The sequence below is a fragment of the Hyla sarda genome, chromosome 4 (genome assembly GCF_029499605.1).
Source record: "Hyla sarda isolate aHylSar1 chromosome 4, aHylSar1.hap1, whole genome shotgun sequence".
Classification (NCBI taxonomy): Eukaryota; Metazoa; Chordata; class Amphibia; order Anura; family Hylidae; genus Hyla; species Hyla sarda.
This window is the reverse complement of record NC_079192.1, coordinates 341,162,014-341,183,140: the sequence shown is the minus strand read 5'-3', so window position 1 is coordinate 341,183,140 and position 21,127 is coordinate 341,162,014. Positions and strand designations below refer to the sequence as shown.

At 45.4% G+C, this 21,127-nt stretch overlaps 1 protein-coding gene across 5 annotated transcripts in view; it reads right to left on the bottom strand.

Moving 5' to 3' along the window:
* DOCK2 (dedicator of cytokinesis 2) overlaps positions 1 to 21,127 on the bottom strand; it is an 850,676-nt gene that overhangs the window by 62,475 nt on the left and 767,074 nt on the right. For all 5 annotated transcript variants that reach the window (XM_056516504.1, XM_056516506.1, XM_056516505.1 and 2 more), the window contains 2 exons: positions 12,229 to 12,315; positions 11,965 to 12,141 (listed from right to left, as the gene is read on the bottom strand). In XM_056516504.1, coding sequence (XP_056372479.1) covers positions 11,965 to 12,141; positions 12,229 to 12,315 — 264 coding nt within the window. The remainder of the gene's footprint in view (positions 1 to 11,964; positions 12,142 to 12,228; positions 12,316 to 21,127) is intronic.

The following is a 21,127-nucleotide window of genomic DNA, read 5'->3' as shown; positions in this document are numbered from 1 at the left end:
AACCCAGCGTTAATGAAAATATCAGTAAATGGGCAGGAGTTAGTTTATTGATTATTAAAAACACATGGCTTAGGTCCTATTCATCAGGTTCCTGGGCTCTGCAGCTAGAATACATTTGGACGCCTTTAGAACGCATTCACACACCGGATCTGCTGCAGATATGACCATGCAGATCCTCCCTTGTGAAATCAACAGTTGTGGATCCGGTGTGTGTGAATACGATTTTTGTGCAGTGTAACCATAGGTGATAACAGACCCGATAAAATCTGCTTGTGACTATATTTGCCCTGTTTTATGCTATATGGTATATGTTTTATACTGCACTTTTGTGTTTTTAGTAAAATACATACTGGCATAAAACAGACCAAATGTCACAATCAGACTATGTCTGGTCCATATCACTTATGGCTATGCAGCGGTTTACATTTGAATACCTTTTTAAAGGTTTTTAAAGAAGCCTCACGGTAGATTCACATGTACTGTAATTTTATGGCAGAGATAAATCCACACAAAATTCACAGGTCATATATGCATTGCTGTATGTATTCAAATCAACAAATTCAGATTGCTCCAAGTATAGTCTATTACAGGCTATCGCAGGTTCCCCAACATAAATTACAAGACTCAAATTATGAAAAACTGGGGTATGACTTACAAGTTAAAACTGCAATTTATTGGTTATATTCAAATAAAACAACATATAACCCCTATGACAAAACAAAGATACTCTCCTGTGACTGCAAAGGGGAAGAAATATTCACAGAGAATAATTAACATATATATACAATGTCCACCACCTAAATGATTGCACATATAAATTGTCACTTCAATAGTCCTATGATAGTGACCTATTGCACATTTATAATCAGTTGTCACCTTTTAGTCAGTTCCAGTGCACATATTCTGGGTGCATCTGTTGAGCATATTGGGACCTCAGGAGAATTCACATCAGTGACGGGAAGACTAATGTATGTGTTACGCCGAGCGCTCCGGGTCCCTGCTCCTCCCCGGAGCGCTCACGGCGTCTCTCTCCCTGCAGCGCCCCGGTCAGACCCGCTGACCGAGAGCGCTGCACTGACATTGCCGGCGGGGATGCGATTCGCATAGCGGGAAGCGCCCGCTCGCGAATCGCATCCCAAGTCACTTACCCGTCCCGGTCCCCGGCTGTCATGTGCTGGCGCGCGCGGCTCGGCTCTCTAGGGCGCGCGCGCGCCAGCTCTCTGAGACTTAAAGGGCCAGTGCACCAATGATTGGTGCCTGGCCCAATTAGCTTAATTAGCTTCCACCTGCTCCCTGGCTATATCACCTCACTTCCCCTGCACTCCCTTGCCGGATCTTGTTGCCTTGTGCCAGTGAAAGCGTTTAGTGTTGTCCAAAGCCTGTGTTACCAGATCGCATGCTATCCATATTGACTACGAACCTTGCCGCCTGCCCCGACCTTCTGCTACGTCTGACCTTGCATCTGCCTAGTCCTTCTGTCCCATGCCTTCTCAGCAGTCAGCGAGGTTGAGCCGTTGCTAGTGGATACGACCTGGTTGCTACCGCCGCAGCAAGTCCATCCCGCTTTGCGGCGGGCTCTGGTGAACACCAGTAGCCTCTTAGAACCGGTCCACCAGCACGGTCCACGCCAATCCCTCGCTGACACAGTGGATCCACAAACTGTAAGCCGAATCGTGACAGTATGCTACCCCTACACTCCCTGTCAGTCCCTATGATGTAATGAAAGTCTGGCCCCTAATCACACCTTCTCCTCACTATGTGGCATGTAACTGGGGCACTTGTCCTAATAAGGAGGACCCCATGCCTCAGGACCCTGTCCCTACTCTGGTTGGATCCTGATAGTAATGTACACAGTTATTGAGGACAAAAAGTGCAAGTACAAAAGGAACGCCTTAAGCTTATAAAAGAAATATAAATCAACCGCATATGGTACAATATAACCTGGCCTCCAATGCAGCGTTTCGCTTGGATTAGCTCATCAGGGAGACATGTTGTCAGGCTGTTGCATTCCAGCAGGGTGGAGTGGCAGTGACAGCCAGTCTCACCCTTTGCTGTCTTTTTAAACACATACTCCACTCCCCTTTGTGACACATACCTCCGTGTCATCAGGGTGTCATGTCCGAATGGGAGAGGGAACCCCCACTGTCTCCGCCCAGGTTGATGTCACCAGGGTTGCGGCCGCAGCGTCCTGCGCCTCCCTTAAGTGGCGTCACTCGTTCTCTCACCGGAGCAAAGATCACGCCCCCCCCATCAGCTCCACATCCTGATGCAGAGGGGGGGGGGGTATTTTAAGGTCTGTTACCTACGGGACGGTCAGCGTGTCCCTGGTCAGAGCTCTCCCGCAAGTGCTGTAATCGCGAACGGCTGGTCTCAGGTATTGCACATAGATCGCAATAGAGGCACTGAGACTCTGTAGGCGACATTAGTGAGCAGACTTCTTCCCTATCAAGCCCTTTGTATCTCCCATTGACAGAACATGATTCCACAATAGTTTCTAGATGAAGGTTTGATAATTATGCAGTGTAGATGCATGGTGATTAATGGATGGATAGCAGAACAAATGCATATAATGGCAATGGCAGTATATAGCAATTAACATGCAGTGACAATGAACAAGGAGGCAAATGGCATTTCTAAGAACCTAAATACTCCATAGATGCTATTGACATTCACAATATTTATAACGAAAGGTACAGGTTGCATTAAGTCACAGCGCGGCATGATCCTCCATTAGAACTGCATCAGGTGGCGCATACACAACCCTCATATAGCCCATTCGATGTCCTGGCTAGTCAGTTACACATATGCCATATAGGAGTCCTTCGCCCTATCTCACCAAACGCACTCATTTTATACAGACAATAGCCTTAGAATTTTAGACTTACTCTGCAATGGTGGTACATTATGGCCATTTGTTAGTAAATATGTTATGATCTCCTTATATTAATACTTAGAAATATATTATAGCCTTTACTCTCACTGGCCAGCCCAGATTCCCAGACTGTCCAGGAGACACACAATCATAAATTAAATGACATTTAATCACACGCCATTCATATGTTCGCAATATCACACCTACTATACCAAAATATTTCCCTGCCTAAGGGTACCCTCTTTTTTGATTATCAGATGTACTTATGTAGCCAGTTTTTAATTTGATTGTCAGATGTATTTATGTAACCAGTTATACACTTGACAGCCTCAAATGAAACATGAAAAGCTCAACGACTCGTTTAGGCCCACGGAAGCCATCAAATTCAATCTAAATATCCATTTGCATTCGGTTTGGAGGAGTTTAGTGTCCCAATCCCCCCCTCGTGGGCCTTTCATCACAGTTTGTATCCCCACAAATTTTACAGTGTTGGGATCACCACTGTGTGCTTGGTGAATATGTCTCTCGAGAGATGTATCCATATGGTTGCATATATCATTGTAGTGATCCCTGATTCGGCAACGGAATTCGCGACGGGTCTTACCCACGTAATCCATGGGGCAGGGGCACTGTGCTAGATTAATAACCCTTGAGGTTTTACAATTTATAAAATCTATGATTTTATACTCCTTTCTGTCTGATGAGTTTGAAAATGTTTTGCAGGTCATTACTGATGAGCAAGCTACACATGACCCACTCCTAAAGGTGCCATTCGGTTTTCTATCCAACCAGGTACCGGGTCCCCTCTTTGGGGTCAGGTGGCTATGTACCACCAGATCCCTAAGACTTGGGCCCTTTCTATATGTCCCTTGTGGACCATCTCCCAGAACGCATCTGATGTCCTCATATGCTAGCAGAATGTCCCAATATTTCTGCAATATGGACCTCACTTCCGCATGCCTGCTATCAAAGGTCCATATTACTCGGATAACATCCGCATCCTCTTTTGGCGTCTGTTTAGGAACAAGGAGATCTCTCCTTCTGCGAGAGATGAAGCCATCAAATACGTTACGTAGGACATTGTCTGGGCATCCTTTTTCATGAAAACGACACCTTAGATCCTGTGCCTGCTTTAGAAACTCAGTTGTTACTGAGCAGTTGCACCTTAGGCACAAGTACTGGCCCCTTGGAATGCCTTTTTTCAGGGCCAGGAGGTGGGAATTTTACCACCTCAGTAAGCCGTTGGTGGATGTCGGCTCTATGTTTCCATCTCTTCCTTTTGTGATAAGTAAATCCAAAAAAGGAAGTTTACTGGGGTTCCATTCACATGTGAACATGAGATTAAGGTCATTCTGATTCACCAGGTTTACAAGTTTCACAAACTCCTTCCCAGTTCCAGTCCATAGAATGAAGACATCATCTATGTATTTCAGCTACATGGTCAGATGTTTATGCCATGGGCTGAGTTCCTCTCCAAAGACCACTCTTTCCTCCCATCAGCCCAGGAGCAGGTTGGCATACGTGGGGGCACAGGGGCTCACCATCGTGCTGCCCCTAAGCTAGTGGAGGAAGTGGCCATTGAAGAGAAAATAATTGTGCATTACACAGAACCCTAAGAGTTCCCTGACAAATTCATTGTGAGGTACCAGATGTATATCCCGGGTGGAAAGGTAAGATCTTACTGCCTGCAGACCAAGATCATGTCTTATGGAACTGTATACGGCTTCCACATCGATGGACACAAAGATCGTATCTGCGTACATCGATATGCCATCCAATTTCAACAGGAGGTCCGCAGTGTCTCATATATAGGAAGGTGTGGTGTCCTGGTACCGTATTGCACACCGTACCTAGTGTAGAGGTCCCCAAAGTCAGAGTAGCTACGTTCAGGTAGGGTTCCTCAGGTGGGACAGCCCCTAGTCACCTCTCCTAAAGTCTATCTTTAATAATAATAAATGTATATATTCAATAATTATATGTAAAATCTTGTCCTGATGAATTCCAACGCTTTGAATCAAACTCCCCACTCCTCCCTTTTAGGGGGGAGATCCCTGTATGTATCTTCGGGAGTGAGTAAAAAGTTGGAATTACCGGATGTTCTGGATATAGACAAGACGCCTCATTTTCATCCACTAACTGGTTCTCCACAGCTCTGGAGATGATAGCTTGGAGTTTGTGTCAAAAAAAAATGTGGGGATACAAACTGTGACGAAAGGCCCACGAGGGGGGATTGGGACACTAAACTCGAATGCAAATGGGTATTTAGATTGAATTCTACGGCTCACGTGGGCCTCGTTGAGCTTTTCATGTTTCATTTGAGGCTGTCAAGTGTATAATAAATACAGCTGATAATGAAATTAAAAACTGTCTACATAAGTACATCTGATAATCAAAATAGAGGGTACCCTTAGGCAGGGAAATATTTTGGTATAATAGATGTGATATTGTGAACATATGAATGGTGTGATTAAACTTAATTTAATTTATGATTGTGTGTCTCCTGGACAGTCCGGGAATCTGGGCTGGCCAGTGAGAGAAAAGGCCATAATATATTTCTAATCATAACATATTTACTAACAAATGGACATAATGTACCGCCATTGCACAGTAAGTCTAAAATTAAAGGCAATGTCTGTATAAAATGAGTGCGTTTGGTGAGATAGGGCGAAGGACTCCTATATGGCATATGTGTAACTGACTAGCCAGGACATCGAATGGGATATATGAGGGTTGTGTATGCGCCACCTGATGCAGGTCTAATGGAGGATAATGCCGCATTGTGACTTAATGCAACCTGTACCTTTCATTATAAATATGGCGAATGTCATGCAGGGGCTATAAAGTTAGTGTAGTTCATTATATAGTGTCTGTACCTGTGTGTGACGGTTTTCTCACAATTCTTCTGTGATTTTCACTCCAATATTTATTTTTACCAGCATACAAAATTACTGTTGTCTCAGATTTTTCCCAGGTTGCAATGCGGCCGAGACCTGACTCACTAGTCAGCTGATGACAGGGAGCCTGTCTGCTTCAATGGGTGGAAGGATCGCTTGGTGGGAGAGAGATTAATCTGCAACTAATGCAACAGCTGTAGGCATCCTGATTGAAAACCACAGGTCTTTTGAATAAATGCAGCTCATTTATGTTTCAATGGGTGGGGTGGCTGATGTGTCGGAAGGAGGAAAATGGAATTGTGGGATTTGTAGTTAAAAAAAAGAAAAGTCAAACAGGAAATACCAGTTCACAAAAAGCTAGCCAAAGTGTTATGGTTACCTCACAACATAGCCATTTAGCCCCAAAACAAGCGCAGATCCTTCCTAAGCATGTCCATTACTGTCTGTCAGGTAAGTACTAAAATCACCTTATGGTAGATAACCCCTTTAATTGCTATATATTGCCACTGCCATTATATGCATTTGTTCTGCAATTTATCCATTAATCACCATGCATCTACACTGCATAATTATCTAACCTTCTAAGGGTTAACATCTATAAACTATTGTGGAATCATGTTCTGTCAATGTGAGATACAAAGGGCTTGATAGGGAAGAAGTCTGCTCACTAATGTCGCCTACAGAGTCTCAGTGCCTCTATTGCGATCTATGTGCAATACCTGAGACCGTCCGTTTGCGATTACAGCACTTACGGGAGAGCTGTGACCAGGGACACACTGACCGTCCCCTAGGTAACAAGCCTTAAAACAATCCCCCTCTGCATCAGGATGTGGAGCCGATGGGGGACGGCGTGGTCTCTGTTCCGGGGGAGAGAATGAGTAACTCCTCTTAGGATGACGTCAACCTGGGCGGTGACAGTGGGGGTTCCCTCTCCCATTCGGACATGACACCCTGATGATGGGGAGGTACGTGTCACAAAGGGGAGTGGAGTATGTGTTTAATAAGACCGAGAAGGGTGAGAATGGCTGTCACTGCAACTCCACCCTGCTGGGATGCAACAGCCTGACAACATGTCTCCCTGATGAGCTAAGCCAAGTGAAACGCTGCATTGGAGGCCAGGTTATATTGTACCATATGCGGTTGATTTATATTTCTATTATAAGCTTAAGGCGTTCCTTTTGTACTTGCACTATTGCACATGCACATTTGCACTTTTTGTCCTCAATAACTGTGTACATAACTATCAGGATCCAACCAGAGTAGGGACAGGGTCCTGAGGCATGGGGTCCTCCTCATTAGGACAAGTGCCCCAGTTACATGCCACATAGTGAGGGGAAGGTGTGATTAGGGGCGAGACTTTCATTACATCATAGGGACTGACAGGGAGTGTAGGGGTAGCATACATTAGTCTTCCCGTCACTGATGTGAATTCTCCTGAGGTCCCAATATGCTCAACTGATGCACCCAGAATATGTGCACTGGAACTGACTAAAAGGTGACAACTGATTAGATATGTGCAATAAGTCACTATCATAGGACTATTGAAGTGACAATTTATATGTGCAATCATTTAGGTGGTGGACATTGTATATATATGTTAATTATTCTCTGTGAATATTTCTTTCCCTTTGCGGTCACAGGAGAGTATCTTTGCTTTGTCATAGGGGTTATATGTTGTTTATTTGAATATAACCAATAAATTGCAATTTTAACTTGTAAGTCATACCCCAGTTTTTCATAATTTGAGTCTTTCTGTATGCGTTCACTGTGAACTTGCTGTATATTTCCCCCTTTGCAATGCAACATGTGAAACTTGCAACAAACATGCATCCAGCAGTGCATGCATGACCAGCAGATATTGTGTGACAGTAAATTACGACACTCCTCCCCCCCCCCCCCCCCCCCCCCCACAATTTGGGTGGTATTCTTTTGCCTTGAAAAATATTGGATTATATAATATAGTATAGGGCTGTGCTCCTGCTAGCATAATACAGATACAATTTTGTGTTTATGGTACTGCTGCTAGTCCCAGACTGACCAATGGTCTGATGGTCAAAATGCAACAAAGAGGGCCGGTGCCCCTGCTGTTTTAGGACCCTAGCAACGCCCCTGTGTTTTTGTATGTTGTAGAAATGTCCTGTTTGTTTTTCTTGTTGGGCTAGCTTACCATTAAAGTGTCTGTGAATAAAAAAATAAAATAAAAACATTTGGTATGCCATGCAGAGATGTTAATAGTTTTATTGGCCAGGGTCTCAGCGCTGAGACCCCCACTGATTGCTAGATATAGCCAGGTAATATGCGTGGCTGAAAGCTTAACTTTGCATCCTGGCACTCATTGGTGGAGACAGTATATGAAGCCTTTCATCTGCAAAGTGATGGATTGAGTGCCAAGCTAGGAACTGTCTGCATGAAATGTCAAAAGTTTTTTTTTTTGAGGACAGCAAAGCAATGCAGGTTCCTTTTTCTGCCCTGTTAAGAACAAGATCCAAACATTTGTTTTTTTTTTGGGTCAAAAATAAATCAATGGCAAAAAGGGACCTGTTTTAAAGGTACCTTTTTTCCAAACCTTGAAAGAAAAAACAGGACATTTCGACAGGATGCAAAAACTTGGTGTGAAACCAGCCCTAGTAACTTTGACAAGGGACACACGGCAGATCTCACTCCTGCTACAATGAAAGAGTATAAAAATTGGCAGTGAAAATCTACAGAAGAAATTGGTACACGGCAGAATATAAAGGTCAATCTACAACATGTGGTAGAGATTTGTAAGATCTCATCCACCTGCCTGGTACTGTATTCCACTGCAAATCTGCCACTACAATCCGCACCATTTCCGTCCCATGTGAATTTACTCTGAGCCTTCTAAGAATAAACAAGTACTTGGCAATTTTAGGCCCACATTTGGCTTGGGCATCCCATTCTAAATTGCTGGCACACATTTTATTGTCTCCAAACCTTCACTTTCAATCCAAGTTCTTAAAATGCCCTTCAGCTATACTGTGTCCAGGGCCCAACAGTGACAGAATTTTTACTCTCTATTGTTATGAAAACTACAATACAGTATATTTTATGTATATATTTTTTATTTACATGTACAGGAAATGTAAGATGTCTAACAATACCCATAAAGCCAAACCCACGGAAATCTATCTAATACATGGAGTTGTGCCAACTCTCCATCGACCAATGATGTGTTTCAACATGCCCAATTCTTTACTTGAACGGGAGATAATGCCCTGCCAGAGAAGTCTACCTATACAGTCTACCCCTCTCCCTATACATGACTGGGAAGTGAGGAGAAACAGCTGTCGGTTGACCAAGCATTCAACCAAACATTTTTTAAGATGAATGGACAGCTTAAAGTGGTAATTCCATTTGAACATTTACAGTGTATTTCACAGAATATGCTGGAAATGTCTCATGAATGTGGGCCTTATTTCTGAGACCTGCCCCTATTTCGAGATCAAGGTTGTGAAGCTGAAAACAGCTAAGCAGTTTTTTTTGCACTTCACATAATAACCATTGATGTTGATGGTGGCACCATGGGCTTTGCTGTTTTCATAAATCAGAACTTTCAAAAACTGCATAGCTTGGGGTGCTATGCTGTCTATGTAGCTCCCATTATGCCAATGTGAAGTATGCAAAGTATGCATATTGTCAAGGTGAGCGCTCACCGCCCTGCTCTCCCGGCCGGGCTGCGTTTGACATCGCGGGACATGCCTGCATGCGAATCGCGACCCGTCCCTTACCTGCTCCTGCTCCAGTCTCTTGTTCTCGGCACGCGGCTGCCTGAGATTTAGAGGGCCAGAGCACCATTTATTGGTGCCTGATACTTCTGCTAGCTTATTTAAGGCTGCTCCTCCCCCTCTTCCCTGCTGGATCTTCAGTGCCACATAGCCTGAGATTAAGCATTCATTTTGTCTGTTGTTGCCGTTGTATTTTACCCTTCCGCTACGTTATTTGACTACGCTTCCTTGCCGCCTGCCTAGACCTTCTGATAAGTCCGACTAGGCTTCTGCCTCACCCAGCTACTTGTGTGGTTGAGTCATACCGGGGGAAGCGACCTGGCACCTTAGACTCCGCTCTCCGATACCGCCCTAGTCATCTGCCACACAGGTCAGTGGATCCACATCCAGCACCATTACACATATAACAGCTAGTGTGGCATCGAGGATTGATGCGTGTTTCCATGGGCAATAGACAGATGTGGTATGTGACTCAGGTGGTTAGATATCACTTCATGACACCAGGGCACTGTTAACCTACACGAGGATGAGACAGCTTCTCCTGGGCCAGGTGCAGGATAAAGAATACACCAATGCGGAGTTATGGATAACTGTCTTTTTACTGATAATATAGGTAACAGATCTTGTACAATATAGATTTTTGTGCAGAGGGGAAATTGGGGAGCCTGTCGCCTTGCTGAGAGTTGTGGTGGCCGTTGAATGCAGCATTAAGATTTATAAGAGCATACGCTGACTGGAAGCTTTAGCTTGACTGACTGAAGTAAATATTTTCTCCAAAGAGTTTTGCTTACCTCCTTGCTTTGACAATTCACCTGAGAGCCAGGGTCTTTTCCTGAGATTTGGGGTGGCTTTGGAATTTAGTAGACTTCTTCTCCCTAAACTTCTCCTCAGCTGGCTAGCTAGAACACACTCTCCTTCTCCTCTGAACTCTCCAATAACACACCGCTCCAACTCCCTCTCCCTTTCTCCCTTAGATTACCTAAGGGCAAGGTTTGGGGGTTCCCCATTGTGGAATCAGGGTCACCTGGTCTATCTGCCTCACTCCCTTAAGGGTACAGTACATAACTAAATACAGAACATGACATGACAATAGGATACATAACAACAAGGTTAAACAATAAGTTAGTGGGCCCAGTAAACAGTCAGCAAGGGTGCCAGAGGCAATCTTTAGCCCACAGGACAGTGTTTGGTGCTGGGACACCACACCAGTCCAGCAGTTTTTGGCTTCCTTATCACTTTCTGGTTCCAAATGCAGGTAGAGGAGGTGGGTCGGGGCTTTACTCACAACATACGTCCTGATATAACAGATGGGAATACCTCTTTAAGGCTACCACTCTGCTTTAAGATTATTTTCAATGGAGGAAAGAGGGCCTAGTAGTAGGGTAAAGTGTAAGTACACAAGGGAACCCCATATTTCAGTGTACTTTGCCATTTTCTGTAATCTACATAAAAGTTGAGCAACTTTTCAAATACTTAGTTTTACTAATCCTTCCATACAACCTATTTTTGTCCAGAACAGCACAATACAGCAGACTGCCGACAGAAAATCCCCCTTGTTCAGTGTCTGTAATGAGTTTTTCCGGAAATGGCAGCCTTTATGCCATACACAGCACAGTAGTTTAATATAGCAAATCTAAGAAAAAACTAAAGAGCACTTTAGTACAGGAGTTTTACTAAACTGTGAGGGGTGGTCATGTCTACAGAGCATCGACTGATTCCAGGAACGATCAGCAGAATTGTAAAGACAGCTCAGATTTCTTTACTATAATAATTATAATTTTTTTACTGTAAAATAGAAAATATTCTCTTAAAAAGCAAGAGCAGAGGAGTAAGAACACATAACTGATAACAGCACTTGACATTTTAACTCATTTTTTAGCTGTACAAGAAGTGACCACTATAACTTTTTCATTTTTTTCCATCTGCGAAGCTGTATAAGGGCTCATTTTCTCCAATGGTCTGTAGTTTTTCTCCAATTATTTGTAGTACCATTTTAGGATAGATAGGACTTTTTTATTTTTGGATATGTGGTAGGTACACTGTGCAGAATCAATAACATTATATTTTAGGCGTTTGGACATTTCTGCTCAAGGTGATATAAAATGTTACTACTTTTCTTCACAAAATGGGAAAGAAGGGGGGGGGGGGATTACATTTCTGCCCGCTAGTAATCTGCATAAGATTAAAAACTGAGTTGACAATAACCTTACAATTACCAGTGGCTTCATTTTCCATAGAGGTGTATTGTTGGTCTAGCTTTTATACTATGTGACCAGCTTTCTGACTGCCCAAATCCCACAAACAGCAAGTTTAACTTAAGGTATCACTAACATTAGTAAAAATAACGTTTACGCATCAAGGGTGTCCATAGCCTTTCAGCCGCTAAGGCCTTAGTAACATATTTTAGAAATCTGCATATTGATAACATTCACATGAACAAATATTTTCTTACCTTTTCATATTTTGCAAAGCCGCCCATGACAGCAGGGTCAACAATCCCATTCAGACACATGGATAATGGATTTATTGGCAGATTTTCATCTCTCTGGTACTGATTTATAAGCATCAGTATCTTCTCATTGGTGGCAGACATAGTTTCAATTGCATTTTCAAGAGGACTAATGGTTGTCTAGGAAACAAAATAAAACAACACTCAAAAGACAAAATGTCTTAAATGTCCCACAATGTCTTAAAGCAAAATATATATTGCACATACATGAGACACTGATGTAACCTCAAACCAACGTAGTATTCCAGGTAACCTGTAAGCCGTGACAAAAGTTGTTCTTTCAATCCACATGGACTGCAAATAGAAATACAATAATGTTAATATGTACATCTCCATGTAAAGCTCCAATGATATGACAATATAAACAGTCATGGAAAATGTATCCCATATAAAGAGCAACAACACTACATAGTAAAAATGCATTGGTTGTAGAAATAACTATAGTGCCTGTCATCTGAAGAAAACCATATCTACTGTCAAATTCATCCAGTTATACATGCAGAGATTTCATTTAATTGGTCTGGGTAATGCTTCATTGTTCCTGTGGAGGTGCTGCAGGGAAACTGAACACTTGTTGGGAATTTTCCACCTAGTTTGCTGGAAGGTGTAATAGTGATACATTTATGGTCAGGACCCTTCCAACCAGGAGGGATTGTGCTAAGTTATATTGGGAGATTTATCAAAACCTGTGCAAAGAAAAAGCTGCCCAAAGTAACCAATCAGATTTCTTCTTTTTACAAAGGTTTTTGAAAAATGAAAAAATGAAAATGCTATCTGGTTGCTCTGGGCAACTGGCCAACTTTTCCTCTAAACAGGATTTGATAACACATTATGTGTTATTTATATAACACATTTCTGTCAAAGGAATGTACTTCGGCCATTTAATACAGTAGCTGGAAATACAATAGATCAGCAGAAAATTACCCCCTACTTTATTCAGAAGATTAAAAAAAAAAAAATGAAGCAACATGTCCATGATTTGCTTATATTGCACTCAGATTGTCGCCTCCAGAGGAAGTTGTGAATTTCTTTCCAGTCTGACCACATTGCTCTCTGCTGACACCTCTGGCCATGTAAGGAACTGTCTGAAGCAGGAACAAATCCCCATAGCAAACCTCTCCTGCTCTGGACAGTTTATGATATGTCCTATGACAAATGAGTTGGTGCATAGTGATCTGATAAATCATGTCCTTATTGGTTCTCTTTCTATTGCTCTGTTAATAATACACTTTCCTCTTCATCTGTGGCAGCACACAATGGGTTAATGTTTCTAGCACAAGCAATAGAGACAAGTAATTAGCTTAACAGGGTCATGCCTCCTAGAAATACTATAAAGATTCCTTTAACACAATAAACAGGTGTATTTTTTTCTCTTCTTGGACACAGAAGATACAGAAGATATAGAGACAAGTAAGCCTCTAAATCGGGTATTTGCCTGGTCCCTGGGGCGTTATTTCGGCGGCCCGCAAATGGAGTGTTATTTCTGTCCCTCGGTCATCCCGCTACCCTTACCTGATTGGAAGAAGGGGTAGGAAAAGTTCCGGCGCTCCTGCAGGGGTTCGGGGAGGTAAGCCTCCCAGAGAGCCAGCGTGCAGCAGGTACGACGAGTGATGGTCTAAAGTCCGCGACGCGCCAAGGAGAGGATGCTAATGTGCAGATGCGCCCGACTCCTGTTTGCGCATGCGCAAGGTTTGAAATCCGGGCGGGAAAGTTTAAAATGCCGGGAATTTTAATAGTGGATCTAACACTCTGCTGAGGCAGCAGATCCACTGAGAGGTTAAGGTATTTACCTCTCCCTTCCCTCTACAGTCCCCTGGCTCCTTTATATTATTACTACTCTGCTCCTTTCCTTTTTAGATTTCGGGAATAGGAGGAAAGCACAAGAGGAAGTCCAAGCATACTGCTTGTTTGAAATGTCTGCCGCCCCTATCGGAGGCTTGGAGTCGGGACGTTTGTGAGAACTGTATGCAGGACGACCAGCCAGCCCTTTTGGAACCAGGCGCGTTTCAGGGATGGTTTAAAGGGGAACTTACATCGGCTTTTCAGCAGGTGGTTTCCTCCATAAAAGGGAGAAATAAAAGCAAGTGTTACACCGAGCACTCCGGGTCCCTGCTCCTCCCCGGAGCGCTCGCGGCGTGTTCCTCTCTGCAGCGCCCCGGTCAGACCCGCTGACCGAGAGCGCTGCACTGACACTGCCGGCGGGGATGTGATTCACATAGCGTGACGCGCCAGCTCGCGAATCGCATCCCAAGCTACTCACCTGTCCCGGTCCCCGGTTGTCACGTCCTGGCACGCGCGACTTCGCTCTCTAGGGCGCGCGCGCGCCAGTTCTCTAAGGTTTAAAGGGCCAGTGTACCACTGATTGGTGCCTGGCCCAATCACTGTAATTAGCTTCCACCTGCTCCCTGCTCATATAACCTCACTTCCCCTTCCCAGCATTGCCGGATCTTGTTGCCCTTGTGCCTAGAGAAAGCGTTTCCTGTGTTTGCCATACCAGTGGTTCCAGACCTTCTGCTATCACCATTGACTACGAACCTTGCCACCTGCCCTGACCTTCTGCTACGTCTGACCTCGCCTCTGTCTAGTCCTTCTGTCCCACGCCTTCTCAGCAGTCAGCGAGGTTGAGCCGTTGCCGGTGGATACGACCTGGTTGCTACCGCCACAGCAAGACCATCCCGCTCTGGTGAATACCAGTAGCAACCTAGAACCGGTCCACCGGTACGGTCCACGCCAATCCCTCGCTGACACAGAGGATCCACATCCAGCCTGCCGAAGCCTAACAGTAGATCCGGCCATAGATCCCGCTGAGGTGCCGCTGCCAAGTCTCGCTGACCTATCCACGGTGGTCGCCCAGCAATCCCAACAGATCGCCCAACAAGGTCAGCAGCTGTCGCAGTTGACCGCCATGCTACAGCAACTTCTGCCACAGCTACAGCAGCAACCATCTCCTCCGCCAGCTCCTGCACCTCCTCCGCAGCAAGTGGCCACTCCTAACCTCCGTTTGTCCCTACCGGACAAATATGATGGGGACTCTAAACTCTGCCGTGGTTTCCTATCTCAATGTTCCCTACATTTGGAGATGTTGTCGGACCAATTTCCCACAGAACGGTCAAAGGTGGCTTTCGTGGTTAGTCTCCTGTCTGGGAAGGCCTTGTCATGGGCCACACCGCTCTGGGACCGCAACGATCCTGTCACTGCCACTGTTCAGTCCTTCTTCGCTGAGGTTCGTAGTGTCTTCGAGGAACCAGCCCAAGCCTCTTCTGCCGAAACAGCCTTGCTGAACCTGGTCCAAGGAAATTCTTCTGTAGGCGAATACTCCATCCAATTTCGTACCCTCGCCACTGAATTATCTTGGAACGAGGCCCTCTGCGCGACCTTTAAAAAAGGCCTATCCAGTAACATCAAGGATGTGCTGGCCGCACGAGAAATTCCTGCCAACCTGCATGAACTTATTTGGCCACCCGCATTGACATGCATTTTTCTGAAAGACACCAGGAGCTCCGCCAGGAAAAGGACGTTGATCTCTGGGCACCTCTCACACAGTATCCTTTGCAATGTACCCCTGTGCCTCCCGCCGAGGAGGCTATGCAAGTGGATCGGTCTCGCCTGACCCATGAAGAGAGGACTCGCCGCAGAGATAAAAATTTATGTCTGTACTGCGCTAGTACTGAACATTTCCTAGTGGATTGCCCTATTCGTCCTCCACGTCTGGGAAACGCATGCACGCACCCAGCTCACGTGGGAGTGGCGTCTCTTGGTGTGAAGTCTGCTTCTCCACGTCTCACTGTGCCCGTGCGGATTTCTCCTTCTGCCAACTCCTCCTTCTCAGCTGTGGCCTTCTTGGACTCCGGTTCTGCGGGAAATTTTATTTTGGCCTCTTTTGTTAATAGGTTCAACATCCCTGTGACCCGTCTCGTCAAGCCGCTCTACATTTCCTCTGTCAACGGAGTAAAATTGGACTGCACTGTGCATTACCACACAGAACCCTTGCTTATGAGCATTGGACTGCATCACGAAAAAATTAAATTTTTTGTTCTGCCCAACTGCACCTCTGAAGTCCTCCTCGGTCTGCTCTGGCTACAACGTCATTCTCCTACCCTTGACTGGACCACTGGGGAGATCAAGAATTGGGGTTCATCTTGCCACAAACAATGCCTCACATCTGCTCCCACTTCTCTAACTCCTGAGGTGCCACCCATACCGGCTCCTCCCAAGGCTTATCTGGATATTTTCGGCAAAAAGCAAGCTGGGATTTTGCCTCCTCATAGCCCCCTTCGTGGTAACACTCTGCCCCGTGGCAAGCTTCACCCTCTGCCCCCCCTCCCCCTTCCCACTTCTTCTGGATTGCCTGCCATTGTTGAAGTTACCCAGGACTTCTCTGCCTTCCGGAAGGAAACTCAAGAATCGCTCCCAATGACCTCGTCTCCTATGAAGGGACAAGCAGACAAAAAGAGGGGGGAGACCTCAGGGGGGGGGGGGGTACTGTTACGCCGAGCGCTCCGTGTCCCTGCTCCTCCCCGGAGCGCTCGCGGCGTGTTCCTCTCTGCAGCGCCCCGGTCAGGCCCGCTGACCGTGAGCGCTGCACTGACACTGCCGGCGGGGGTTGCGATTCGTATAGCGGGACGCGCCCGCTCGCGAATCGCATCCCAAGCTACTCACTTGTCCTGATCCCCGGCTGTCTAGGGCGCGCGTGCGCCAGCTCTCTGAGATTTAAAGGGCCAGTGTACCACTGATTGGTGCCTGGCCCAATCACTGTAATTAGCTTCCACCTGCTCCCTGCTCATATAACCTCACTTCCCCTTCCCAGCATTGCCGGATCTTGTTGCCCTTGTGCCTAGAGAAAGCGTTTCCTGTGTTTGCCATACCAGTGGTTCCAGACCTTCTGCTATCACCATTGACTACGAACCTTGCCGCCTGCTCTGACCTTCTGCTACGTCTGACCTCGCCTCTGTCTAGTCCTTCTGTCCCACACCTTCTCAGCAGTCAGCGAGGTTGAGCCGTTGCCGGTGGATACGACCTGGTTGCTACCGCCTCAGGAAGACCATCCCGCTTTGGTGAATACCAGTGGCAACCTAGAACCGGTCCACCGGTACGGTCCACGCCAATCCCTCGCTGACACAGAGGATCCACATCCAGCCTGCCGAAGCCTAACAGCAAGCATTGCGTTTATAGGGAATTCCCAGATGTGTCAGACTCATCCAGTGCCATCACGGTATCAGACTCCGCAAGCGAGGAGGATACAAAAGATCTTTACCTGCTGCATAAGGATAAGATGCCTAAGCTTATCTCAGCGTTAAAGAATGTATTAGAGTCTGACAAGGATGTATCTACCAAGCCGGCTAAAGAATGGCTATTTTATTTTCCCCCCAGTTCAGCTAGGAAATTTCCAGGTCACCAGTTGATTTCACAGTGGGGTGAGAAGGATTGGGACAAACCAGAAAAGCGCACAGATCCTGGGGCAAAGTTTAAATCCATATATAAGCTTAACCAAGCTTCTTGTTCCTCATGGGACAACCCTCCCAAGGTGGATATTGTTGCAGCTAAACTGGCAAGGAAATCCATCTTCCCCTCGAATGACTCCTATAAACTACCTGATCACATGGAGAGGAAAGCAGACGCAATATGTAAAAAATCTTATTTGGCAGCCTCCTCAGCAGCCAAATTGGTGGAGGCGTCAGTTCCGGTAGTCAGAGCGCTACAAGTTTGGCTTTCTCATCTCTACCAGGATATCCCAGAGGGAGTGCCAAGGGAGGAATTGTTAAAATATGTCTATAACGAAAACAGCAGCCGATTTTCAGTGTGATGCCCCTCTGGATACTTTGAAGTTCTCTGCAAGATCTATGGCATTAACAAATGCAATAAGAAGAGCTCTGTGGATTAAACAATGGGACGGTGATATCCCAGCCAAGTACAACTTTGTATCCTTACCGTTTCATCCCTCCTTGCATTTTGGGCCACAACTTAAAGACCTCCTAAAGTCTTTCAGTGAGGAGAAGGGCAAATCTTTTTCTTTTAAAAATAAGTATAACTTCAAGCCCTACGGGAAAAGGTATAGAAGATTGCTTAGTAGGCAGTAACCCTTTCGACAAACCGAAAGGAGAAGGCAAAATAGAGGGAGGCAAGAACCGGCATCTAAAAAGAAGCTGTTCCCACAAAAAATGGAGACCAATGATGCCAGTCCGTCAGTGGGCGCCAGGCTTCTAGATTTTGCCAGCATTTGGTCTTCAACATCCTCAGATGCCTGGGTCAAGACCACCTTAAGAAGAGTATATTCTCTGGAACTCAAAAGGAAACCTCCAGATAGGTTTATTACCAGCAAGACAAATCCGACTGTGATTCATCTAGTGAATCCGTTCACTCAAAAAAAAGCGCTGGAGGATGTTCCGCTCTCAGAAAGGGGCAAAGGGCATTACTCTCCGGTGTTCGCAATCCCCAAATCAGGGGAAGACTGGAGGCTGATAATAGATTTGTCATTCCTGAACCTGTTCTTTGTCAAAAAGACATTCCGAATGGAATCTATTCGGTCGGCTGTACTGAATATCCAACAGGGGGACCACCTAGCACCTATAGACCTTCAGGATGCGTACCTGCATGTACAAATACTGATGAGTCATCGGAAATTTCTGCGTATTGCTGTCCAGGACTGTCAGGAGGTTTTTTTCACTTCCAATTCATGTGTGTCCTGTTTGGAATCACCTCAGCCCCACGGGTGTTCACAAAGATTAAGGCAGTTATAGGAGCGGATCTCAGGGTCAAAGGCATTCATGTCACTCTATATTTAGATGATTGGCTGGTGAGAGCTCCATCAAGGCAATTGTTGATTACTCATCTTCAGATGACTATCCAAGTACTCCTGGAACACAAGTTTCTGATAAACCTGAAGAAATTTCATCTCACTCCAACCAATTGTCTCACATATCTGGGGTTCATAATTAATTCACAAAATATGACGCTTCAAATTTCTAGCGAAAGAAGAGCAAACATCTGCCAGGCATTGACATTTTTTTTTATCTCTCTCAACAACTGCTCCATAAGATATGCCATGAATATTCTGGGACTCTTAACATCCACACTGGATGCAGTCCACTGGGGAAAGGCGAATATCAGGACGCTGCAGGACCACATCTTGAATTCCTGGAACAAACATCAAGACACCTTGGATTGTTTAATCAATATTCCCAGTTTTCTCAAGAAACATTTAAACTGGTGGCTGGTTCCAGAGATTTTTCTTCTGGGAAAATCCCTGATCTATGTTCATCCGGTGGTACTGACCACGGACGCATCATCAAAGGGATGGGGAGCCCATATCTCAGATGCTTGGGTACAGCGGGCCTGGACACCGGATGAAGCAAGACTCTCTTCCAACATGAGGGAATTGAATGCCATCAAGTTGGCTCTTCTTCACTTCAAACCCCTACTTGTTCAAAAAGCGGTTCAAGTGCAAACGGACAACCTACCAGCAGCATACTACATCAACAAGCAGGGCGGAACCAGGAGCAAGTTACTACAGAAAGAATGTGAACAGATTATGAGCTGGGCAGAATCTCATCTTCATTCCATATCTGCAGTACACACAAAAGGATCTTTGAATGTGACAGGAGCTTGGCTGAGCAGGAACACTATACTTCCAGGAGAATGGGAATTGAACCCCAAAATCTTCAATCTCCTAGCAGCCAAATGGGGTCTTCCAGAATTGGATGTAATGGCAACTCGCTTGAACAGGAAGACCAGACGGTTTTGCTCAATCTCGAAAACAGACAACCCGGACTTCCTAGATGGTCTGTCTATCAGTTGGAGTCAGAAGTTTATTTATGTCTTTCCTCCAATTCCCCTAACCCCCAAAGTATTGTGGAAGATTCAGAACTAGAAAGCAGACACCATAGCCATCCTCCCATACTGGCCCCGCAGGGCCTGGTTTCTAGTTGTATCAACGAAGGGAGAGTTCTGGGTGCTCCCAGCAGACAAAGATCTCCTCCTTCAGTCAGGAATGTTTCCTTCAGAGCTGGCCAGACTGCGTCTGATGGCATGGAGGATGAAAGGTCACTATTAGTACAGCAAGGTCTTTCGGAAGAAGTAATTTCCATCTTATTGACCTGAAAATCTGCAACCATGAAGGTGAACTCTAGGATATGAGGTCTATATTCTAGTTGGTGCTCCAGATGTAAGGTCTCTCCGTCAGAAGTGTCATCTCTACTAGATTTCCTGCAGGAAGGGTTTACTAAAGGGCTGAAGCCTAACACCCTGAAAGTGCAAGTGACTGCAATCAATGCACAGTTGAATGGAGTTTTTGCAAATAATCCTCTCATCTCCAGATTCTTGAAAGCCATCTTCAAACTGCGGCCTTCTTACCATGACCCAATTCCATCATGGGACCTACCTTTGGTCCTGAAACATCTTTGCGAGCAACTATTTAAACCCCTGGATAAGGCTTCCCTAAAACATGCTTCTTTCACGACCATCTTCCTGATTGCCATGACCTCGGCCAGAAGAGTCAGAGAGTTGCAAGCATTATCTAGCAAGGAACCATACTTAAGGCTTCTCTCTGATGCTGTAGTTCTCCGCACTATGACAGGGTTCTTGCCTAAGCAAATTTAAATCAAGAAATAGTTCTTCCGGTGTGCACCTCTCAAGAAGGGAACATGCCCCTATTAGTTGTGAAGAGGGCAATAATGATCTATCTGGAAAAGACAGCATCTTTCAGGTTATCAGAAGGACTGTTCCTCCAGTTTCATGGCCCGAATAAGGGTAAGAAGGCAAGTAAATCCACATTGGCTAGGTGGCTTAGAGATGTCATCTAATTGTGCTACTCTATGGAAGGGATTCAGTCACCACTCACACTAGGAGCTCATTCTACAAGATCTACAGCAGCTTCTTGGGCAGAAAGGTATCATATCCCTATGGACCAGATATGCAGAGCAGCCACAGGGGCATCACCTATAACCCTCACCAAGCACTACAGATTGGATGTCACTGCCTCTCAGGGATCAGCCTTTGGCTTGAGTGTTATCCAGGGAGCTGGTTGCCGATGAAGAATATTCCCCCCCCCCCCCTTTTTTTTTTTGTTCCTTTACTACTGCTGGGGCTGTCCCATTGTGTGCTGCCACAG